This window comes from Mercenaria mercenaria, unplaced genomic scaffold (assembly GCF_021730395.1).
Source record: "Mercenaria mercenaria strain notata unplaced genomic scaffold, MADL_Memer_1 contig_2965, whole genome shotgun sequence".
Taxonomy (NCBI): Eukaryota; Metazoa; Mollusca; class Bivalvia; order Venerida; family Veneridae; genus Mercenaria; species Mercenaria mercenaria.
This window is the reverse complement of record NW_026461061.1, coordinates 24,804-51,772: the sequence shown is the minus strand read 5'-3', so window position 1 is coordinate 51,772 and position 26,969 is coordinate 24,804. Positions and strand designations below refer to the sequence as shown.

Here is a 26,969-nt window from a genome sequence, read left to right as displayed (position 1 = left end):
ACTGCTCATGAACAGGCTCATGAACAGACTCAGTCAAATCGAGACTGCAATTTTCACTGTTTGCGTTGTTCTCGGTGCTTCCGAGGGATCTATTGTCCAGATTTTATGCTACACTGTAGTAAACTTACAATTCTTATCCATGTGTCTATGTAGTATATTTATTGATGATATGTGCTTTAAATTTGGAAGCTGTAGCTTAAGAAATGTAGAAGTAGGTACCAAGTAAAAATCAATGTCAAATTTCAATTCAGAACACAAAAATATGCATGTGGTCCAAATTTAAAGCCTGTAGTTTCAGAAATGTGAAAGACTGACTAGGTCGATCTCAAGATCAAGTTCATTTCGGTACACAAATCTATGCATATGGTCCAAATTTAAAGGCTGTAGCTCGAGTAATGTGAAAGTAAGTCACTAGGTCAAAATCAAAGTCAAATTTCATTTCTGAACACAAAAATTTGCATGTGGTCCGGATTTGAAGCCTGTACCTTCAGAAATGTGAAAGTAGGTATTTAGGTCAATGTCAAAGTTAAGGTATTTTTGGTGCACAAAACTATGCATGTGGTCCGAATTTGAAGGCTGTAGACACAGAAATGTGAAAGTAGGTCACTAGGTCAAAATCAAGGTCAACTCATGTCAAGGTTCATCTTCCCACTCAAAACTATACATGTGGTCCGAATTTGAATGTTGTAGGTTATGGACAAGAAGCTTTTAAAAGTATTTCCCTATACAAGTCTATATGAACCGTGTGACCCCAGGGGACGGGGCCATATTTGATCCTAGGGGGATAATTTGACCAAACATGGCAGAGAACCACTAGATGATGCTACATTACAAATATCAAAGCCATAGGCTTTGTGGTTTAGAAAAGAAGATTTTCCCTATATAAGTCTATGTTAACCATGTGACCTCCAGGGCGGGGCCATATTTGACCCTAGGGGAATAATTTGAACACTCTTAGTAGAAGTCAACTAGATGATGTCACAAACTAAATATCAAAGCCCTTGGCCTTGTGGCTTTGGACAAGAGGTTTTTCAAAGTTTTTCCCTATATAAGTCTATATAAACCATGTGACCTCTGGGCGGGGCCATATTTGACCCCAGGGAAATAATTTGAATCATCTTGGTAGAGAACCACTAGATGATACTACATACCAGATATCAAAGCCCTAGGCTCTGTGGTTTTGAACAAGAAGATTTTCAAAGTTTTTCCCAATATAAATCTATGTAAATTATAAAATAAAACAAAGGGCCATAACTCACTCAAAAATTGTTGAACCAGTCTGATTTTCAGGGGGACACAATTAGGGTAACAATACATCCTTCTGACAAAGTTTAGTCAAAATCTCCTCAGTAGTTTCTGAGGAGATGCGATAACGAGAAATTGTTAACGGACGGAAGGACGACGGACCACGGACGCAGAGTGATTTGAATAGCCCACCATCTGACGATGGTGGGCTAAAAATGTCACAAGGGCAGATACGGGTGGTGGTATGTGGATGGGGGGTACCAAGATACAGTATCAAAAGACTTATCGTAGAGTAAAGATAAATACAGTGTACAGGCGTGACGACCAGGGCGGTGGAATGGTGATGGGAGGAGATAGATTAGAAATAATAATGTAGTAGTGGTAGTTTTGGTGTAATGGTAAACACAACCATGGTAAAGTTTCATCTATTTATTTGTAGGACAGTACCAGTATAGTACACGAAGAAAAACATAAAACATTAAAATCAGGAAAGGTAAAAACAATACGAATTTCAATGCAACAATAGCAGATGTGGAAAAATACAGATTCCACAAAATACATCTCTCGCGGTTATTCAGTTTTTCTGACAACCTGTATGTAGTTTATTTCCATTTTTATCACAACCCCCCTGTGACCAAGTACCATTTTTGCAGCATACATATATAATAACTATTTACAAAGGCATGTGAAATATTTTGTTGCATCACTGGGGGGAAAGATGTTTAAAACGTAAAAATGATTAATGTTCATATTTCAATAGAAATGAGAATTAGAAATGTCTACAAAGTCATCTTTTTTTGTAAAAAAAACTTGTAAAATTTAGTCGAATATATCAAGAAATGGTCTTTAACTATCTGTATTATGCTATTTCAGAAATCTAGCTATTGGTCAGTTTTTACTTAATTGGATAGGCAATCTGAATAAGAAAATGCCCGAAGTCCTTTATGCTATTGTTTTGACCTAGCTAATGTGGACTATATTGTAAACTGGCTAAGCCAAATATGTTATCCGCTATAAATATAGTCGTTATTATTATCATTATTATTATGATTGTTTTGTTTGTTTACATTTCAAAGCGCCTTATTACTGTGCGATACTTATTATTGACATCATGTTGCTTACTCACATAGCTGTGCGGACAAAACGTTTGACTAAGACAGAGTCATATGTTTTACCCTCTCAGTTTTTCAAATTTTATCTACAAGGCGTGAAAATCGTAACATTTATCATGACTTTTTACTGTTTAAAACAACAGTATTCAACATTCGTCTACATACTAGTAAACAGTGACAGAAAATGTCGACTAAACGTATTCTAAACATTTTAGATCTAGACAAATCATTTCTCACTAACGCTTCTTAGTATTTTCAAGAAAATCGAGGACTGTTTGTTCATTCAACGAAAAAATCCAGCAGTTGCATTAAATAAACGTAAGAATAAAGCCGCTATCAATAAAATTATATCACACTGCATTAACAGAAGATGGTTCGAAATGAATTTAATACTTGGAAGCCAGAGAGCTTACGACTACGCCACAATGTCAACAGTAAACTATATAGGTTATATTTGTAAAATAAATATTTTCAGGATACAGGTAGTAAACACTCAAAATTATTGGCGAACATGTCAATACTTACGGTCAATACATTAAGTATGACTGTTAATTATGTAAACGAGTGCAATTATGAAGTTTTATTCAATATCCAACTTCAGATGTATCATATGAACAAATTAAGCAAAATGATGTAAAAAGAGGCAAGGTGATTCGATATTTATGGGTACAATTTGTTGTTTCATTATGTTGTTATATATAGTGATAGGACAAAATCTAACTAACATTTTTTCATATTATTTTTTTTAAATAGGAGGGATGCGATTATTATACAGGCAGTAGATGTATATCTAAACAATATACACAAGCACACTTTATAGCAAAGCATTTCTGTTTGTATTGGCTAGGTATAGAAATAGTACTAGAGATCAATCAATGACATAAATAATAATCCCTCCCTGCATTAACCTGTACACCTGTATAACACCAGTTAATAGGACGAACGAAGTCACTGTATGGTTAAAAACTTAATGATAAGTCATTTCATTGTAATTTCAAATTTCATGGTAAATATAGATATATATTGGTAGAAATAGCATTATATGTAAATTTCAGCTTAAACAGTGGATCTGAATTTATTTTATTAGACTTAAAATATGTTCCGATGTTATACAAAAAATCATGTATTTGACAATTATTTTGCATTGAGTTAAGTTCTTCCGCAATAATCCAGATATAATTGGGGATTAAATATTGATCAATGACTTGATAGGTAGGACTATCTGCAAGAGGAGATACATGGAAATTGAATAAAAAGTTTGAGAAAATCTTAAACAGCATGCTTCAAAATGATCAAATCAAGACTTATGTATTTAAACAACCAAAGTTAATTGTTTAATTGCTTTTCAGAATTTAAAATTTTAGGTACTATCTCTACCAAACACAGTATTTTACAATTTTTAACGGCTATAAATCTTTCGCATTCGTCCTAACATTATGCACAATTTTACTTCGTACTGATATGACGGACGGACACTGACAGACGGACAGACGATTGGACACATGGCGCAACTTCACAAATCAGGTATGGATGAATGAACTTAAGTAGCAGTCCTTTTGTGGAATTAGCTTAACACAAACTTGTATGAAACAAAAACAAAGATGTGTCTTTATATGATTGGAAAACAATGAATTCCAGAGAGCTAAACCTAGCAACACCAAATGATTTACCCATTGTAAAGATTGTTTTACTAAGTATGTTTACACATCTCAGTGCATTTTCAAAACAACACTTCATACGATATGTCACTGTTCAATTTTGAAGAGAAGCAACCTTTTAACCTCTGAGTGATTGTTCGACACAAGCAATTTGTTTTTGTCTTGTGAAATGCAGATTGAATACGGACAGTTCATATTTATTTTGTTTACAGCTAACACTTTACCAGCTGTTGTCAACTGCACAATTGAATCGGTGCCTGAAGAGCAGATGAAATACAAGTCGTTCATATAATGTGAAATTCCTCTAGGTTTAACGAAACTTTTATCTTGGACTGTGTTCCTGTTTCCGTTTGCGAGATCACATATATGAACTGCATCGTCTCTCTTGTCTGTTATAAGTAACTGCCTTGTTTCTTTCGTATAGCAGCACTTGAAGTTCTTCGCAGTAGCGAACTGCATTCCTTCAAAATCAAAATTTAATTGAGTTATGTCTCCGGCAAAGTTAATTTCATGAGCAGGTTCTGGACTATCAAAAGCGCCAACAATACATTTATTGGTGTCAAAGTTTGATATAGAATCACATTTCAGGGAAACAGGGATGACATGTTTTTCAGTTAAAGTGTTATTTTCATTTACTTCATAGATATATAATTTCTTTTTCAATCCAGCAGTAATGACAACACAGTTGTCCTCAGTAACTGCTAAATTAAACGGCGAGTATGGCAATTTGAGTCCCCCTATACTTTTTAAGTTTTCATTCATCAAAACACATTTCTTATTACTATGATCAACTGCAAGTATTTTACCATCATTAAGAAATCCTATTCCACGATACCATGGTTTACATTCTTCACCGACATCTTGCTCAATCTTGGCTTCGGCCAACAGACTGAGCGTTTTTGCAGCACAGCTTGGTATAACTTCTGTTTTGGACTCGACTGATACAGACATATTTTCTGCTGATATGTCTAAGAAATTGTCTATCGTCTTGGGAATATTCAGCGATAAGTTTATAGATTCAACTTTGGCAAACTTTAAATCGGCTTGAGATTTTCGACCCACAAATTCGTTCATTAACTTTTTCACAACGACAAATTGCTGTTCTTCTGTGCCGTTTTGGTTTGCAAGTTCTAACATATGCATTAAACGACGCATTTCGCATGCGATCTCATCGCATCCGAAAGCATTTATCATAATTTCAGATGATTTTGCTGTTTGTACTGCTTTTATTTCGCCTTTCAGATTGTCATCTAATGCATCGAAACGATGAATGACTTTTTCTCTAAGCTGTTTCAAATGGTCCATCAGTTCAGTTGCCTGTGACGTCAATTTCTTACTTTCACTGACAAAGTGTGCTGCAGAAGATTTCATAGTATTCTCTAATTCCGATATTTGTTTCGAAAGTATAGAACGCTGAATTGAGCTAAACTTATCCTTTACCATTTCGCTTATTTCTACCAAGCCTTTGCATTCTCTGTGTGTAATAATAGCACACGTACTACAACATAGTTTGTCTTCATCTTTACAATAGAACTTTACCTTTTTGCCATGTTGTTGGCATCTCTGGTAAGATTGGAAAGCTGTGAGAAATTCAACATTTTCTCTTTTCTCAATCTCAACAGATTCGTGATTCTTCGAGAACTCTAAACTATCATGGACTTTCTTGCATTCAACACACAGCCTTTCGTTACAATCAGAGCAGAAGATTGTTGCAGAAGTTGTATTGTTCTGTTTCAAGCACGGCTGACATAACTTTTCGTCTTTCTCGGAAGACTTGATGCTAAATGATGCACTCTGTAGTAATGAAGCGAGAGCAAAATTCGGTCGTAAAGATTTAGCCCACTTTTCTGGTGGTTCGTCCTTTTCGACAGCTGTCACAAATCGACAGAGAGGACATTCTATCCCGTCACTTAGTGTACCCTTCTCTTTGCTTTTTAATATATAGTCCTGAATGCATGCTTCACAAAATGTATGTAAGCAGACAAGTGCTTTCGGTTCCTTATAAATTTCAAAACATATAGGACAGTTTGATCCATCATCTGCTGTGTTAGCAGAAGCTGCTGCTGTAGCCATTGTATAACAGTCTGCAATGAAAATAAGTAACGTCAATGAAATGGTATCCATTTACATTAAAAAGACGTCAGACATTCATAGGTTATTGCAAAAAAAATGTTTTTTAATTGAACTAAAGGAACATAACCCTGATATTAAAGAGTACATTCTGATTAGCTGATTAGATTAATTGAAAAGCATCCACATGTTAATAAAACAAGAGGGACCTCAAGGCCCTGTATCGCTCAACTGACCTAATTCTAACCCCTGATATATGTAAGAATCTAAGTTGACCTTGGTTTTATAGAGACAAACATTTTGACAAAATTTTACGAAGATCAAGTAGAAAATGTGACTTCTAGAGTTTAATATGAGTGTTATTCTAGCTCTCAAAAAGGCAGGGTGCTGTTTTAAATTTGAAACCGATAGAAGTGTTTTCGTTTTCGATTTTTGTGTCTTTTATTCATTTATGATTATTGCACACTTGTCACAGGCCAAGGTTGTAAATGATGTCTTTTTAAAACCAGTAACAAATAATTTGATTTTAGGGACATGATTTGAACAAACTATCTAAGCTGAAAGGCTTGAGGTTAGTTCAGAAGTAAGTCTTTGTGAAATAAGTGTATTTCAGGGCGATAGCAACTGTGAAGAGGGAGGGGGTGGGCAGGATGATTAGAACAAACTTAGAAAAGGACCACTATAAAATGTTATATGTAAAATATCAAATGCGTTAAGGGTATTACAGTTTTAGAGTGTTTAAAAGATTATTCAAGATACCTACTGAAATCTGTTAAAAATTATATAGGTGTTCAAAATCTCTTTGGTGTAACTTCAAGAAGAAGAGTGGGACAGTATGTCAGGATTAAGATAATAAAATATGAGTAATGAAATCTGTATCGAAAGTTACATGTATACACGTGGTCCATTTTTCTATGCTGTACTTTCAAAAACAAGAAAGTAAGTCAGTAGGTCAAGTTTTAAGACTTTTCAAGATGAGTAATGAAATCTGCATCAAAAATTACAAAAGGGATCCAACTTTCTATGCTGTAACTTTAAAAACACGGAAGTAGGTCAGTAGGTCAGGATTAGGGCTATTCAATATGAGTACTGAAATCTGTATCAAATATTGTACAGGTGGTCCATATTTCGTTGCTGTTACTTCAGAAACAAGAAAGCAGGTCAGTAGGTCACAATTAAGGCGATTTCAAGGTAAGTACTGAAATCTGTATCAAATATTATAAATGTGGTCCAAATTTCGCTGCTGTAAATTCAAAACAAGAAAGTAGGCCAGTAGGTCATGATTACGGCTATTCAATATGAGTACTGAAATCCGTACACAATATTATACATGTAATCCAAATTTCGTTGCTGTAACTTCAAAAACAAGAAAGTAGGTCAGTTAGTCACGATTAAGTATTTCAAGATTGTATCTTAAAAATAAAACAAGAATGTAGGTCAGTAGGTCACATTCATAGTCACTGAAAGTCAGTTATAAGATTGTTTTACAAACCTGTACACGTCATCCAAATTTCAAGCCGGGTGACTTAGTTTTTGACTACATATCTCCCAGATTCAAACATGGCGTAGAGATTATCAAAAAATAACATTATGGCCAAGTTTCATGAAGATATGGTCATGAATGTGGTCTCTAGAGTATTAACAAGCTTTTAACTTGATTTGACCTGGTAGTCTAGTTTTTGACCCATTATAATCCAGATTCAAACTTTACCTAAAGATTATCAAAAATAACATTCTGACCAAGTTCCGTGATGAAATGGCAATAAATGTGGCCTCTAGAGTGTTCACAAGCTTTTCATTGATTTGAACTGGTAAACTAGTTTTTGACCCCATATGACCCAGATTCGATTTTGACCTGGAGGTCATCATGATAAACATTCTGATCAATTTTCATGAGTTTAAAACTTAAACTTAGGTCTCTATAGTGTTTACAAGCTTTACCTTTGATCTGAATTTGACCCCACCTGACCAAGACTGGAACTTGACCTAACGATCATCAAGATTAACATTCTGAGCAAATTTCATTAAGATATGGTCATAAATGAGGCATCTAAAGTGTTAACTATCTTTTCTTTTGATTTGACCTAGTGACCTATTTTTCACAGATTCCAAATGACCAAGATTCGAATTTGACCTAATGATCATACAGATTAACATTCAAAATAAGTTTCATGAAGATACAGTCATAAATGTGGCCTCTAAATTGTAAACAAGCTTTACCTTTGATTTGACCGGGTGACCTAGTTTTTGATCCCACCTGACCCAGATTCAAACTTGACCTTAAGATCATCAAGATTAATATTCTGATCAATTCTCATGAGTTTCACACTTAACGTTAGGTCTCTAGAGTGTTAACAATGTTAACCTTTGATCTGACCTAGTGGCCTAGTTTTTGACCTACATAATCAAGATTCCAACTTGACTTGCAGATCATCAAGGTTAACATTCTGACTAAGTTTCATGAAGGTACAGTCATACATGTGGCCTCTAGCGTGTTAAAACTCTTTTCCTTTGATTTAACCTAATGACCTAGTTTTTGACCACATATGACTCAGATTTTAAACCTATCTAAAAATCATAAAATTAACATTCTGACCACATTCATTGAGATATGTTCATAAATGTGGCCTCTAAAGTGTTAACTAGATTTTCCTTTGATTTGACCTAGTTACCCAATTTTTGACCACACTTGACTCAGATTTAAACTTGACATAAAGATCATCAAGATTAACATTCTGATTAACTTTCATTAGGATATAGTCATACATGTGGCCTCTAGAGTGTTAAGTAGCTTTTTCTTGAATTTGACCTGGTGACCTAGTTTTTTCTGAGCAAGTTGCATTAAGATTGGGCCAAAATTGTGACCTCTGGAGTGTAAACAGTCAAATTGTTGGCGACGGACGACGGACACAGGGCGATCACAAAAGCTCATTTTGAGCACTTCGTGCACAGGTGAGCTAAAAACTATTAATATTAATATATATCTATAAATGATTGCAAAATTATTAGTAAAAATGGCTATTTTAACCAAATCAGGGACAATACGTATAATGCTCCTCTGATTTTAACAACATTTTGCCTGGAAGCAGCTGAGTGAATATAAACATTCTCACCAAACAATAACTTTTTTAAATAAAGGACCCAAAGTCTAAAATCACTGTGAAGATACTGGCAGCATTTACTGTAAACTATCTTCCAGTTACTAAAAACATACGTTTCATTTTAACTCAAACAAATGGCAAAACCTCTGGTCGTTCTAGGTTTATCTATACAACATGTTTAGGACAGTAGCTTTGAGTAAAAATAAATACTCATACCAAAGATCAGTTCAGGGTGACAGATCATTACAAAAGTATGACACCAAAATATACTTTTTAAAATCAATCAAGGGGCACTAACTCTGGTTTCATTGTAAAGATGCAGGAAACTACCCTCTTGTGACTTGATATTTAGATTTATTATAATTATAGACTAAGTTTATATACTATGACAAAATACAGAAATCATTAGAATTCAGCAAAAAATGATTAGTTTTAACGAAATCAATGGCAATTTCTCCAGATAATGGAGAGGACTTCAATAAGCTTACTGGCTTCCAGTCTAATCAAGAATTTATGTATGTAAATAATCATTTGAAATGTACATATTGGGAAATAAAATATGTTTAAACCAATTTCTCCAGTTATACTGATGTAATTTGACAAGTGATGTGGTGACAAGCGGACGGATAATGTCAAAGCTATATTCATCCGTTCTTCACGAGGTTAATATGTAAACATATCAAGAACACTACAAGGGCAAATACACAAAGCTTTCTGTCATTATTGTAAGTTATGTCAGAATTGTAAAATTAATATGTAAGTAGTATAAATACATAAAAAATAATGACCACTTCTGGCCAGTTGATTCCGAAAACAATAGGAATTTCCCACTGAACACAGGCAATTGCCCTATGAAGTTTGACGCCTGCAGGCCAAAGCGTTCTTCAGTGATTTTCAATCTCAAGGTCACTGAGATCCTGATCTTTGACCTACTTACCCCCAAAACCATAGAAGTAACCTTATGACCACAGGCAATCACCACATGAAGTTTGACGCTGTAGGCCAAAGCGTTCTATCGATCGGAAACCGTTTAAAATCTCAGGAGCTCTACGACATTGACCTTACACCTACTGACCCCAAAACCAGTAGTAGTCATCTACTTACCAACCTATAAAGGCTGACGCCTGTAGGTCTGTGCGTTCATTAATTATCGATTGGAAACCTTTCTTTCAGTCTCAAGGTCAGTTCCACCTTGACCTTTGACATACTGACCCCAAAAACTGTAGAGGCCTCTAATTACCGCAGGCAATCATCCTATACGTTTGACACCAGTAAGCCTAAGCGTTCTTCAGTTATCAATCGGAAATGGACGGACAGACGGACGGTCAGACTACTATATATGCCTCCCGTAGGCGGGGGTGCACACACATTTCGAAAGATATGTAACGTGTCAATATCTAGGTCATTAATGTCTCCTACAACTTTAAAAATAATCAAATTTCATAACCGGTAGAATTATATTATAATCGGTCTTACCTGCCTTGTCATTCATACACAAATTAGAGGTAGCAATAACCACAAGAAGGTAAATCTTGCAAATACCTGACTCACGATTTCCAAACAATGTGACCACAAAATAACTTTTAAATGCTGGCATTCACTTTTTAAACCTAGTTTAGTGTGTTGCATAGATTGTATCTGAAATACTGAATGATCTTTAAGGCGGGAAAGTGTGCAGATTGGAAATTATACACTGTTTTCCAAAGTGAAAGCACCAAGTATTTGAACGGGGCTAGAATTTCATTTTTTACTGAATGGCTGCGTAATCTCTCTAAAGTAATTAGGGAAATCTCCCCTTTTAACAGATAAATAAGTCATATTAAAATAAATCAAATCCATGTAGGAGAAAAATGCAATAAGCTGCGGTCACTTTTCCTAAAAAAAACATAAACAATTTGTCATGTGTCAAAATCTAGAACATGACTTAAACACCCAATAAAACTTAATCAGTACATTTTATGTTCAAAAACACAATTGATTTATCATTCATACACATATAAGAGTTCAAAAGCATAATTTTCATCTAGTAAACAAAACTAACAAAAAAGTGTGGGATGTTGCTAGATTATAAAAAAATCTGCGAAAGTTTAATTTAAAACTTTAAACTATTTACTATCCGAGTATTAATTCCTGCTACAATTTACAAAGTAGTTCCATTGTCATATTACTTTACAGTCATTTTAAACAAAGTATACATACTGTTTGTAAAGGCATACATTACTGACATGCAAATGACGTAATATAAACAAACGGGACTAACTCAAGTCAAAATCCAGCGTGTGTGCGAAATATATATAATTGGTATAAAAACATTAAATCTCGTCAACAACTACATTACAACACTAAAGCTAAAAAGATATGTGTGGTTCAGGTAACTCGACCGGTCCTATTATTTTACCGCCGACCATAAGACTTTTTATCGACTTTGGAAACGAAAACTTTTCGCGGTAAAGAATTAGCCTGGGACGATAAATATCGAGTACAAACTGAAACGCTAAGAAAGCGTCTATCGACAGATAATCCGATATTTAGCAATACACGAAGACAATACACCAAGTGTCAATATCGAATTACACCTCGGGGCATAATTTTAAACTTCACGGAGAGTTGCGAGAGTGTTCCTTCACGCAAGAACGATTATCAGTCAATCTGATTCGCCAAACTTCGCCCCGCCTACTTCACCATATGACCACAGGTATTCATCCTATTAAGTTTGACTTCTATTGGCCAAAGCTTTCCCTAGTTATCGATAAATTAAACTATTTCATTCCAGTTTACACAGTACAGCCATTTAATTGCTAAACCGTTTTAAATATCAAGGTCGCAGCGACCTTGACCTTTGACCAACTGACCCCCAAAACAATAAAGATTATCTCCTGACCACAGGCAATCATCCTATGTTTGATGCTGTAGGCCAAAGCGTTCTATCGATCGGAAACCGTTTAAAATCTCAAGGTCTCCATGACCTTGACCTTTCACCCACTGACCCCAAAACCAATAGGAGTCATCTTCTTACCACATGCAATAAACCTTTTAAGGCTGACGCTTGTAGGTAAATGCATTCATCAATTATCGATTGGAAACCTTTTTCCAGTCTCAAGGTCAGTTCTACCTTTGACATACTGACCCTAAAAACTGTAGGGGCCTCTAATTTCCGCAGGCAATCATCCTATAACGTTTGCCGTCAGTAAGCCTAAGTGTTCTTCAGTTATCAATCGGAAATGAACGGACTGACGGACAGTCAGACTACTATGTATGCCTCCCGTTGACGGGGTGCACACAAATTTAAAGATATGTAACGTGTCAAAATCTAGGTCATTAATGTCTCCTACAACTTTAAAAATAATCAAATATCATAATCGGTAGAATTATATTATAATCGGTCTTGCCTGCCTTGTCATTCATACACAAATTAGAGGTAGCAATAACCACAAGAAGGTAACTTATGCAAATACCTGACTCACGATTTCCAAAAAATGTGACCACAAAAAATCTTTTAAATGCTGGCATTAACTTTTTAAACCTAGTTTATTGTGTTGCACAGAGGACATCTTATATACTGAATGATCTTTAAGGCGGGAAAGTGTGCAAATTGGAAATTATACACTGTTTTCCAACGTGAAAGTACCAAGTATTTGAATGGGGCTAAAATTTCATTTTTTTTTGTACTAAATGGCTGCGTAATCTCTCTTAAGAAATTAGGGAAATCTCCCCTTTTAACAGATAAATAAGTCATATTAAAATAAATCAAATCCATGTAGGAGATAAATGCAATTAGCTGCGGTCACTTTTCCTAAAAAAAGCGTGAACAATTTGTCACGTGTCAAACTCTAGAATATGACTTAAACACCCAATAAAACTTCATGAATAAATCTTATGTTCAAAAACACAATTGATGTGTCATTCATACACATATCGAGGGTTCAAAGCAATAAGGGCGTAACTACATTTTTGAAAACTTTTCAAGAGAAGAAAAAAAACTATATTGTTTTCTTCTGTGTTCAGTCACATACAAATTTACCAAAGTTTTTCATTTAAATTTAAACATGTTATATGAAACAGGAAACAACATGAATGAAATTTGACAAAGTAACAGTATATTTTAAAACATTTGACTTAAGCCCTTCTTGCATGATTTTACATGTAAATCTGGAGTAATTTTATATGCAAGATGGACATAAGTGGACTTACGCCTTTATTGCAGGAAATTTTCTGTTGAAGTTGGTAAAATTGTGTCATGCAACAAGGTAGTATGTACAAATAAGTAAATACAACTAAAGCATACTAGCACTTTTATACTCATTAAATGAAACATGTAAGAACATAATTGAAATTGAAGAATGTAACAGCCTATTTTAAAGTATCAGACTTACAGCAAGGTTTTTTCATGTACATCCGGAGAGACTGTATTTGCAAAATGGGCAAAAGCGTTCTTTTGCAGTAAAAATTCTTTACTTTTAAAAAGTTTCTGATGAATTTAATATTTTTTCACGTAAAATGGTATTATTATACAACAGAATACAATTATAAACAACTAATTTATGTCTGCATTTTCTTTAATTAAACTGAATATTACACATCTCAATTTTTTCCTCCAGACCTGAATGAGTGTCTTTCTATTTGGCACTATAATAAAGGGAAAACGACAAAAAAGACTTTAAAATAGCAAAACGGTATACATATAGGGCGTCTATCAAATAGGACAAATGGAATCTGTCAGTCACTCTATTTCTTAAATTTCAGTCTTGCAAACTTTATCAAAGACAAATGACATTAATTGTATATCTGTACAAAATGAAAACACCACAAAATACAGGACATGACACACAGGAGATGGCATCAGTTACCACAGCACAGTAACAGCATCTTTGCTGCATGTTATAACATGACAATTCTCCTTGCCTATTTAAATAATAAACTGAAACGGGGAGCGGTGGTCTAGTGGATAAAGTGTCGATCGCTCAATCATGGGGTCGTGGGTTTGAGCCCCACTGGTGTCACAACCATGACCTCTCATATGACACCAGTATTGGATTTTCCAGAAGCAGACGCAAGAGTGGTTCCAATAAGCTTGAAGCTTTCATCATAAACTTAACTAATAAACTGAAAACTAGATGTGTGTATATAGGACACAGGTGCCCCCACCTCCTGTCAATGTACATCATGGTTTCATGACTCTGTGTGAAATATCTTAGATACATGCAACACAATTAAATGTTTCATCAATTTAATGTGTATTTTTTGCTAAGTCAAAGACCATAACTCCTGACTGGCTGAATGAAATCCCAAACAGAACACCCAAATGTACAAGTTCACATGCTATAACAATCCCTTGATGTTTTCTGACTCTAATTCAAATACTTCTTGAGATACAGGCAACACAAACTTGTTTACCCTTTATGCATTTTTTGACTTAATCAAGGCCCATAACTTTAGTATGACCAAAAGAAATCCTGAATGAAACCTTAGGTGCACAAATTTACATGCTGAATAATATTTCTATTATATTTCACCCTCTTTGACCCGTGGTCAAATACGTTTTAAGATAAGTGTATCACAAACTTTTATATTCATTTTATGCATATTTTTTTTAAGTGAAGGGCCATAACTATGGTCTGGCTGAATAAGATCACAAATAAAACACCAGGCACAGAACTCAAGTGCTGAATAATAATCCTGTAATGTTTCATTATCTCTAAGGTCAAATACTTTCTGAGTTACTGTGATATGACACAGACTTAAAATAAATTATTGGTTAGCTGTGAGAGATCCAAATTAAGATACCAGCTAGGTGCACAATTTCACTTAATTGATGACACTTTGTAAAATACATTTTTTGAGATATGCACAAAATAAATTTGAACGAAAATACAAGGGCAACTCAAAGTGCCCCCATCCAACCCTTGCTCATGAAATTTTGGATGGCTCAAAATCACACAGTGACTGTAACAATGTTAATACCAAAAGAATCTGTTCAGTTGCAGATTTAGCATGCCTATAATATGACATATTCCACCTGAGCACAATGCAAAAACCACAAATTGGTTTATAAGTAAATATATGAAATGGCATAGAAAATATGTGGTAAGTACCTGTATACAAAACAAGAGCACAGCCTTGCGGGTGCAGACGCTCATCTGATTTTATTGTCTCTGTATAATAGAAATATTGTCTAACCATGATTTTCGAAGTCCAAAAGGGGCCATAATTCTTGCAAAAACAATTTAAAATTACGGTACTTGCTGTGCAGAGTCAGCTTTAATAGCGAATGCCTTCACCAAGATTTAAAGCAATAGCTTTGACCTTTAAGGAGAAAAGTTGACCTAAATGCAAAATTTAACTAAAAAATCTGATATTTTGCTATTCCAAATGGGGCCATTATTCTTGCAAAAAGCAGGATGGAGTTATGTTTCTTGCTGTACATAGTCAGTTACTGATATTGAACAAGTGTTGCAAGTTTTAAAGCAATAGTTTTGATAGTTGACTTAAACATAAAACTTAACCAGGCAATGCGGACATCGACACAGACGTTGACGCCTATCAAGTGATGACAATAACTCATCAATTTTTTTTTTCAAAAAAATCAGATAAGCTAAAAAACAAAGCTTCGAATATTACCAAACTGGCTTCATGTATTATTATGTTACTGAATAATACAGTCACACTCACATTTTCAAATACTGTATGCTGTATGTCTTAGGCTGTGGCTGTTCACTGTAAACTATAGCCTGAAGTACTGGCTTTTGATATAACGGATATGACACCTTTTTGATTTTCACTTTATTATTAAAGTACAAATGCGTAGCTACCTTTACGCAAATACGCAGCCGCGTAGTGAAAATCTGGCAATTATACACAATTAATTGGCTAGTGTCATGCAACGGAGATGGCTTCATACACTATCATTGCTTACTTCATATTGTGTTTGAAGTACAGCAAACTCCGGTTTTAGCGAACTCATCGGGACAAGCAAGTGCGTTTTCGTAATAAAGCGAACCTGTTTCTTATAGACATTATTTGTATAGCAAACTGATTTATATGATTAGTTGATTTAACGTGCACTGAAATTCACCAATTGTCTTTGTAGTTTTATAACAATTTAGGTGCAGCTTTGCAATTTATCTCATAATCCTACTATCTGATTGCTTATTTTGTAATAATCCTGACCATCTGAAATATTACAATCATATGCTGTCTAGGAGGAAATTTCTATAACAAAATTATAATACAGTGTTAACAATTAATAAAATGTTGGTTGAGAAATCAGAAAAAAATACATTTTCAAGGCTAAAAGCTTTTGAATATGACTTTTTGTATAACTCTGCAGACGTAATTTGCCTCGCATAATATTCACTTTATCTTGAGCTGAGCGCGAAACTGTTGTAACGGTATATAAATTAAAAAAAAAAGAAGATATAATAGCTTCACACTTAGCCTTTGATACCATAGATATATGTTATAATTGTACTTAAGTGTATGAAATTATCAACTATTATTCCATAGAAAATAAAATTCAATAGAAATCCATTCATTACACCTAGTTAAATCTTACGCTATTGACACCGATACAAGTCATACGATATTACAGTATTTGTCAACCAATTCACAGTGAGATAAATATGCTCTTTCTATATAATTGGTGATTTAATATTTTCAATGTGTAATATTTCGAAAGACCTTAAACAGCATTTTTTAAAATCATCAAAGCAAGATTTCAGTGTAATACTTGTTTTATGATTCAATATTGTTGGTACGAAATCTGCCCAATGCTAATGTTAAAGCATGAAATTTTCATAGTTTTGCACTTCGCCGTTGTGATCTCGCGCTTCGTCTTTCACGCTTCTCTGTCATGGGAAGGCGATACCCGAAGCGCGAGATCAAAATGACAAAGCACGAAATGGAGATTTCTTTTTCTCGAAATTGTTCGCTTCACCACCGCTTCACAATACGCAAAGTGTTCACAGCGCGAAATCACGATGGCTTCACCATTGCTATCTCGCGCTTTACAGTTCGCCAGAGAAAGAGATGCACGAAGCGCGAAACGCAAGATCACGATGGCAAACTGCAAAATGATTTAAAAGGAGTAAGAAACATTTTGCAGAATACTGTTTTAGTTGAAGAAAAGATAATTATACATTTTAACGAAGTTGACATAATGCAGACGTCAAATATTTTCCCTATGCAAGGCAACAGTTTCTGATTTGGTACATTTGTATAACAATATCATGAAACGAAGCATGTCTTTGTGACTAGTATTCAGTTTGGAGTTATGGCAAAATTCCTTTTAACAACTCTCGAATATATACTTATACAAACATATCTTGTTATTCAATCATAATGATGTTTTGAAAGTGTGTTACCACCAACCATCTGTTTTGAATACTGCACACATATAACATGGATCAATAAACCACAAATTGCACGCGCAATATTACACGCATACCTAGTAAAATAATACATTTTATATAAAAGATTAAGAACGAATAAGGTTTTCGTGCAATGTTTAGCTTCAAATACACGCCAAAATGCACCATTTGCGGTTCACAGATGAAAACAAATCATGGGGAGAATACCAAGACCTCTACGCATTACCTCTGCGTACTATGAAGAATGCCCTAGCTACGCGCCTGAAGTAACTAAATTTGAAAAATTATAAACTGCACATTTTTAAGTCATTTTGAATGTTTTGTTTCTTTTGGTGCCATACAACACTAAAATTTTTGTACAGATTATTGAGGAGTTTTTCCTAGGATAGACACCTTTCATGTATTATCACATTTCATTGCTGGACTTCCCTTTTTAAGTATATGGAGTTTCACCTACAGTTTTCGTGGACTATAATCCTTTTGCAATACTGTACCGAGTAAACAGGCACAAGTCACTACTGGATGCACATACCATTAAACAAGGTTTAAAACCCTGTAAAATATCCATTAAAATAGGAAAAACCGTTAATTAACCCCATTAATCCTTGCATCACTTTATTTAACAGGTTTCACAATATTAATGGGTTACATGTTAAAATACCATTAAAACACCCATTTTTAACCATGAATCACGCCATTAAAAATTTAGTTTGGTAGCTAAAATAGTTAATGGATTTGAAAAAATAGTGAAATTCTGTATTTTTTTAATTTAACAGGATTATTCATGGCCCTTAAATTTGATTTAATACCCATTAAATGTTCAGGTTGTGTACGATTTCATTTAAGAGTAAACTTAATGGCCCTTAACAGCAATGTAATGCCCATTAGGCTAAATCCTAAATTCTGTAAAATGTGATTCGTATATATTTTCTTTTTGGTTTTTGGCTTGCTCTCCTATTGAATGCTTATAATTCCAGTCTCATATTGTTCTAAAATGGACTTTAATCACAATAAATACATACTACGCACACATCGTCTATAATATATCATTATGTTATATTTAGTTGCATTGAAGTTATTTCCCCTTGATGCAGTTACGCCATTTTTTTCAAATGTTTGGCAAATTGTGTTCCTACAAAAATCGGATTTATTTCAACTGAAGTCGGATGGAAACGTATTAATTTATTTGATAACTTCAATTTATAATATTTTGGTAAGGGTAAATACGTATTGATGCATGCCACTTTTTCTGTTCTTTGTTTTTCTTGTCAGAATAATCAGCATTTGTATAAGAAAATGGGTGGGGTAAGGAATTTACATTATAAAATGTGTTCAGACTAGTTAAGATTTTCAAATTCTTGAGTAGAAACTAAGGTTTATAGAGAAGTGAACAGTACACATAATTGTGAAGATTTACAGTCTGATTTAAATTCATTTGGGGCATGGGCAGATCAATCGCTTCTTTGTTTCAATGAATCAAAGAGTGTGGTACGCTTAATTGGAGATGGGAGAAGCTACTTGTGATGCAATCCCTCAAACATTTGCTCTTAGCTGTACAGTGCATGCATGTGAGTACAAAATACTGAAGTAGAGCTAAATTGGGATTGCCCATTGTGCGCTGACATTGTCATCAACAGTTGCTTTTTGAATACACCTGATGCCTAATGTCTGTGCCAATAAAAACTTGGTCAGAATGTTTGTCAATATTATAATGTTGAATAGTTAAAACTACCCACATGGTCACTTGATCTATTAAACCGGTACCTGTAAACCCTTCTCAGTACAACTCAATACAATACAATATCCATTTATTTTCTCATTTCATATGAACATATGACAGAATAAGGATACAATATAACAAATGTTTGTACGAGGCTGTTACATGTGTTTACATTACAAAATAATAAGAGAAAAAAGAAGAAACAAATATTCTTCTAGCATTTTACAAAACAGTACATATGTATAGATACTATTACATGTGTAGTAATACGTAGTTTAAATCAATACGGCAAATATTAATACGAAGTTGATTATCTTAAGATGTCTAATTCTGAAGGCAATTTTTCATGGCCCTTAATTTGATATACAATTAAAATATTATAAACCCATTAAAATTGAATCTGACATATTTAATGAGACCATTAATCAATTTTTTAATAATTAACGGCCATTAACAGAGTATTAAAAAAATTAATGGCCCCATTAGTTCTAACTAATTAATGGGGAATTAAGGGGTAATTTTTAATGGCACATTAATTTCATGCCAATTAAAAAATTTCATGGAGTTTTAAAGAGCCTGTTAACTTATTTTAATGGTTTATTTTAAGCAGCTTTTCATGGCCATCAAAGTCATTTTTAATGTATGGCATTAAAACTATGGTCATGAAAATCCCATTAAATATTAAGAAGTAATGGGTGAATTTTAATGGTGACCGGTTAAAACTCTGTTAAAAACCTTTGAAAAAATTAAGGCCAATTTCATGACCCGTTTAATGGCATGTACATCCAGTAGTGAATGTAAAATTCTTCAAGTAATTGGTACTACAATTTATTTGTTTTAAAGAAAATCATTTTTTTAACTCCCTTACATTTTTCAAGGGCATAAAAATATTTTAAACCATGATAAATCTTAAAAAGCCTGCAAGGATATAGAACATGGACTTACTTCAACCATGGTACGACTTTATAAAATTCAAGAAAATTGAAATATTTCCTACCATGATACACCTTTAAATATCTTTAAGAACAAGGATACACCTTTAATAATATTTAAGAATACAGAATATAGACTTACTTTAATCATGATACACCTGAAGTCTTCAAGAATACAGAGTATAGCCTTTTTATAACCTAGCCCAATTAATATTTTGAAACTGTTAATTTTGGATAAAATGTTAGTATTCATTTTATTTTACGAGTATAGAAATCCTTCTATTTGACAATAATTATTGAGGGGCAAATATGGTCTTCACTTTGAAAGTATTGGGCTATTAGTGCATTAAGTAGCAGTAAGATGAATAGGGGTCTATCATTTAACTGTAGCTATATTTGATATTAACATATCCATGCACACAGGATGAATAGTACCATTTGTAAGTACTGACTCTCATAAGCATAAAAATGCTTTTCTCCAATGTCATAAAATCTGACAATACTACATTTACTTTAAGGGTCATGAATCAGGATAATGCCCTTGATATTTTATGATGTCATCATTATGACATCACAGAAGTGATCTGTTTACACAAGTCCGTATTGCAGGATAGATATTAAGACTACTGGATACTTTTTTGCATGCAATAAGGTAGTAAGTCAACTTACTTCCATATTGCGCGTAAACATTAAGGCAATCTGAGATACACCCTTATTGCAATATCAAAATAATGATATAAATAACTGAAATATCTGGTTTAAATTTGCACAGTATATAAATTAGGTCAAAATAAAGTGAAAAATAAAAAAAGTGATTTTTGGTAAAATATGTAGATACGCCCCTATTGCGTTGAACACTCGATATAAGAGTTCAAAAGCCTAATATTCATCAAGTTAACAAAACTAACAAAAGATGTGGTTTGTTGTTAGATTATAGGCAAATCTGCGAAAGTTTAATTTAAAACTTTAGACAATTTACCATCCGAGTATTAATTCCTACTACAATTCGCAAAGTAGTTCTATTGTCATATAAATTTACAGTCATTTTAAACAAAGTACACATACTGTTTGTAAAGGCATACCTTACTGACATGCATAGCTCCACCAATTTTCTTGATGCTAAAAAACGCGAGATAAATTTACAAGTTATATTAAATATCCAGAGAGATAAATGTACAAGTTATTTTTAATATCAAGTCGATTCGCCGAAGTAATGGTCGATCACGAGAACCGAAACAATTCTGGAAATAAAATTCTGGAAATAATGATAAGTCGAAGCGCTCGCAAAGAATTATAAATATAAAAATAATTATATGCGGTTGTAAAACTATATGCGTGATCGTAAAATATGTTAAATAAATCTACGCGTTCGTAAAATTTCAATCAAAGAATCTTTGAGATACAAAAGAAGTAAAGCAGTTCTTTTGGTTCTTTCATGTGCCCAATGTTAGCCTTGATACACTGGATGAATTATTAAAATCCCCACCCAAGTGTTTCAAAACAAAGAGCTACTGATACCTTTAGATGGTATTTTCGCTATACATTAATATGTATGAAATGAAATAGAAATTGAAATATATATAACGAAACTTTAAGCATTTTAAAAAGCTTTTGAAAAGTCATAAAATAAAATAAAACAACTCCGTTTTGTGATGAATGTTCTTATATAAATTTTGAAATACAAAGCTAAAAAAAAAGAGCTAAATATTCATGTTTTAAAAACATCTAAATAGATTGAGCAATTACTTTTGCTCTGACAATATTCTCGAAAAATAGCTAAAACATTTTAATGAGAAAATTAAAAACTATTTTTGATTCATTGTGATATTAGGATATACTTCAAGAGCAAATTGCATGGTTTAAATAATGTACCAAATGAAACAGAGATTGAAAAAATAATGGCTATTAATTCTGGCACTTCTGGCTATAAGATGGATCCAAGGTTTTGCAACTGGCTAAAGTCATGGCTACAAATGTGAAAGAGCTAGGGGAGGCTTCAAATAACATCTTTTAAAACCCACTTGGCCAATTTTGATCAAATTTCACAGGAATGTTGCTTGAATAATGCCCATTCAGAATTGCTAAACAATGAAATCCACGCAGAACTCTGGTTAAATATTTTTGCCAGGACAAGGATTCGAACCTTGGTTTCAATCCGAAGAAGGGGTTATGTCTTTACTACTGACCTTCCTCGTTCAATATGGTGTATGTAATAATAAAATACCACTAAGAATTGCATTTACTAGTATTGGTGATAATGTTTATTACATAAGTGTGACCACTTATATCTGTAACCACTTGCGTCTGGGGAAAATCCTACCTACCTACCCTTTTTTACCAATGTTACCTGAACCACACATATTTTTCTTTGCCTAAGCAATGCAAAGCAATCTGTAAGTTACTAGTAATTGTTTTTTAAAAACAATACTGCATTACGAAATCGAAAGTATAAAGTATAGAAATCGACAGTAGAAAAATATTTTCCAAAGTAATCTTACCGTTAAATAAACGAAATATAGGAATAAATAAAAATGTTCACATTAACTTACCTGGTAAATATATTTAAATCCTAAACACCAAGCAGTCTACAAATCGAAAACAAACATTTAAATACTAAGTATCAATCAAAATCTTACCTTTTTCCAATGAATCAAATGTGACGTTTTCCATAAAACATATACCGTTAAAAGTAAAGGTTGTTCAAATTAACACCTTGATTTGACGTTTTTAAAGTAAAAATAAACAATAATTTGTGTACACAACGGTATCGCACTAACTAGACGGTGACGTCACGCTCTATGTATAGAATTCTATCCCTATTGGATGTACGCGCCTGTGGAGACTAAAGGTTAGGGTATATTTAACATAGGTTTAAGTGTGTACATTCAATGCGTGCGTACACTCAATGCGGGAGGTTTAATGCCGACCCTAATGTCAGCGAATATTAAAAGCTTGTCAGGCAAGCAAATGGCTACATTGAACTGCTCAGGGGTTGGGAGGTGGACAACGGCAGGAGTGAGATAATTCCAGTGATATACTGTTCTGGTGAAGAAATAACAATCTGTAGTTACTGTGAATATCTTGTAACTGAGAGAATGGAAGTAATGTGCTGGACGAGTGAGGGGAACTAATAAGCCTTCTTTGGGGATGGCGACTAATTCATGGTGGATTTTGTACATATGGGAAAGTCTGTTATCAATACGTTGGAGATCAAGGCGACGAAGTTTGAGGGATTGTAGCATGTCTGTGACATTAAAGGACTGACGGTAGACAGCCTTAATCCAACGAGTTGCCCGTCTCTGGACTACCTCTATGTAGTTTATGGGGGTTTGGAGCTGTTATATTTAGATCTCTTCAGATCGATCGTTCAGCACGACATTTATGTTGTTTTAGTGTACTATTTAATTTTTCAGCTTTAACATTTCGGCTTGGGTAGTGCCAATACTCCCGCTTTTAAAGCTTTGGATAATGTTAAATCACCCCTTGGATATGGTGCCTGCTTTTTAATTTTGTCTTTTGGCAGTTTCTTTGATATGCAGGCTCCATAACCACAGATCCCCTCTCTAAATTCCAGTTTCTTTAGTTCTGTCCACTGTTTTCTCGTTTAGGGCAAAACCATTATTTTATAAGAGTCCATACGCCGCTTTTCATGGAATTGCACTCTGTGCATCATAGAAGGTTCCATGTGCACCGCCGTATGAATACGTCTGCGGATGTCTCTTAATTATATTCTGGTACTTATAACATTTATAAATGTTGACTTCTGCTCAATCCGGGGCTAGAGGGCGTAGACAGTCGCTTCCATTTCCACTTGCTCAATCAAACCGAGCCTGCAACACTTTCGTTTATGTCGTGTTGAGCGATCTGTGGTTTTCCACGTTTTTATTTTAGGTACTGGGTGACCATACTTCAGAGCCATATTCCAGCTGGGGTCTAACATTACCACGGTATATGGTACAGGGGCGTAGCAACCTGTACGCGGCACGTATACATGGTCCCCGAAATTTGGAAACAGAAAATGTTCAAAAATACAGAGACGGGATAGGTTATAAATGTTCGGTTTCTAAAAATTGACAAGTTATTTAATTTTATCTACATCATACCACTGAGCCTCAACTATAGCCAAAGTACATACCATAGGCTACTCTATGCATTCATTTCTTCAACGATTCAATTTTAAAAAAAGATCATGATTTTTAAAACCTAAACGTACTTACAGAGGAGAAAGTTACTTTGATACGCCCGAAATGCAACGTTAATGGTAAGGTTGCACAAGAGTGAATACAGTATAAAAAAGCTATTTGTAAAACACGTGTGCCTCTGTCATTTGTAGTGAAAAGCGGTTGGAAGAAAATGCTGTATACTATATTTTCATTATTTTCATTATCTCAGCTGTGAATATTCACGTATTTAACATTTGTAAATACAAGTTCCGTACTTCTAATTCTTTAGCAATCATTCATCCGTGACATATTTAAGGCATTGAACACATTTAATTGTCTCCCGCCTTTTTCGAAGAAAAAAGGGGGACATAGAAATAGGCTGAGTCCTTCTGTCCATCCGTCCTTTCGTCCTTCCGCCCATCGGCCGTCCTTCCTTTCGTCCGTTACACTTCGTGTCCGGTCCATAACTCTGCCATCCATGAAGAGATTTTGAAATAACTTGGCATAAATGTTCACCATAATGAGACGACGTGTCGATGCGTAAGACCCAGGCGCCTTGTTTCAAGGTCAATGTCACACTTAGAGGTCAAATGTTAACAGGGTCTGTTTCGTGTCCATAACTCTTCCATCCATGAAGGGATTTTGAAATAACTTATCATAAATGTTCACCATAATAAGACGACTTGTCATGCGCAAGACCCATATCCCTAGCTCCAAGGTCAAAGTCATACATAGAGGTCAAATGTCAGATACAAGAATGACTTTTTCCGGAGAATTTCTTCTTTATGCATGGATGGATTTTGATGTAACTTGGCACAATTGTTCACCATCATGAGATGGAGTATCATGCGCAAGAACCAGGTCCCTAATTATGAATTACTTTCCTTTGTTGTTACTATAAATAGCTTATATTGTAACTTTTTTATTACTAGCCGTAGGGAAAATTCGAGACCACTTTTCTGTAGTATAACATGCATGTTACATCCAGTTTTTAGGTGTATTTTAACCTATCGCTACACCAGGTAAGGATTATTGTATGGACATTTTTCAAGATTAACTTCCCTTTGTTGTACATAACTATATAAATAACTTATATTGTAACTTTTTTTTATAATTGACCGTAGGGAAAAATCAAGAAGTAAGGAGGTTTTTTTGTGGTCTTAGAAAAAACAAAACTTACTTCCCTTTGTTGCTGCTATAAATAGCTTATTCTTGAAACTTTTTAACTGGTTGTTAGAATTGAATATATCATCGTTTTGGCTTACTGTCTACCAAACTTATACAGAATATGTTTTACTGTAACATGTATATGACGGGTATAATATTGTGACATTCTGGCACTCTTGTTATTTTTTGTTCATGCCAAGATGCTGTATTGGCATGCAGTATGTTTTATGAAAAATGTCCTTAGGCGGGGGACGTTGGTAACTCTTGTTTCATTTTGACACAGGCTTTCCATATTGTATTTAGTTTAGTTTATACGAATTTATTTAAGCTCGATTATGGAGAAAGCTTAAAGCTTATTTGAACCATTCTCAAGTCCGCTTCCTGAAAAAACCAGTACTGGTGTCCTATGAGAAATCATGGTCATGAACCCAGTAGGGCTCGAACCCACGACCCCTGGGTTGAGCGGCCGACACATTAACCACTAGACCACCGCTCCCCTTCATATTTGTTGTTGTTATAGTTTCAAGTGTAAAACCAGATAGATTTCAGGTTCAGTCCCACAGGAGACTGTGTTTTACAAGAGATTGAAACAACAACTAATGGAAATGACCAAAGAATAATTCTAGGGAGAGGAACTATATATTAAGTTCTCTTTCGTTCTTATCCCTTTCGTATTTGTGTTAAATATGTATACCTGTGAAAATTTAAATTGATGTATTTTCGAAATAAATATGTTTAAACTAAAGAATAATTTAAATAGGCACATATATATGCAACTTTTAGCCACACAGTTGTTATAATCACTATGGTATGATTGGCTAAATTTGTCGGAGTTTTTTTTCCACTCTTTGAACTAGCGACTTCTTTGGATATTCAACAGAGTAACTAACACTATTTCTAAATCCTTTTTGTTATCATAATAGAAGAAAGATTAAATAATTTTTCCTCCAGAATGCAATGTGTTGTCTTTACAAAACATGATATCAAATCCCACTAGATGTATACAGTTGTTATTTATTACGGCCGGTAAGTGAGTTTCAGTAAAACATAAAATGTCGAAATGTCGAAGTATAACAAGTTGTCTGAAATATACTCTGTTTCATGTGTTACATTACGTACATTTTAATGAAGTATAAACAGACATAATATTTACTCTGCTAAATTTCTAAAATGGAATGGTCCATTATTCAATTTGGGCAGTACCATTTATTAAAATCGAAGGGGTGTTCACTGAAAATTTTCTGACTGAATATTATGATCAGCCTGCTGATCTTGGTCTGTACTGATCGCAAAGGCATAATCGGCATAATCACTTGCCACCAGCTTAAAGGCTTCATCCGGGCCTCGGGTAAGCTCGACCTCTTCTGACAGTGATAATTCAATACGGGACGATATAAAATCAATACAAAATAAAACAATACTAAATTTCTATTAG

The 26,969-nt window shown here is 34.2% G+C and overlaps 1 protein-coding gene across 1 annotated transcript; it reads right to left on the bottom strand.

Annotated features, from left to right (window-relative positions):
- Nucleotides 1-1,659: 1,659 nt before the first annotated feature.
- LOC128552624 (E3 ubiquitin-protein ligase Midline-1-like) lies at nt 1,660-22,933 on the bottom strand. Its single transcript, XM_053533667.1, has 2 exons — nt 22,841-22,933; nt 1,660-6,099 (listed from the first exon to the last, which is right to left on the bottom strand). Exons 1-2 carry the CDS (start codon nt 22,872-22,874, stop codon nt 4,103-4,105), a joined length of 2,031 nt encoding a protein of 676 aa, XP_053389642.1. The 5' UTR covers nt 22,875-22,933; the 3' UTR covers nt 1,660-4,102.
- Nucleotides 22,934-26,969: the final 4,036 nt, after the last annotated feature.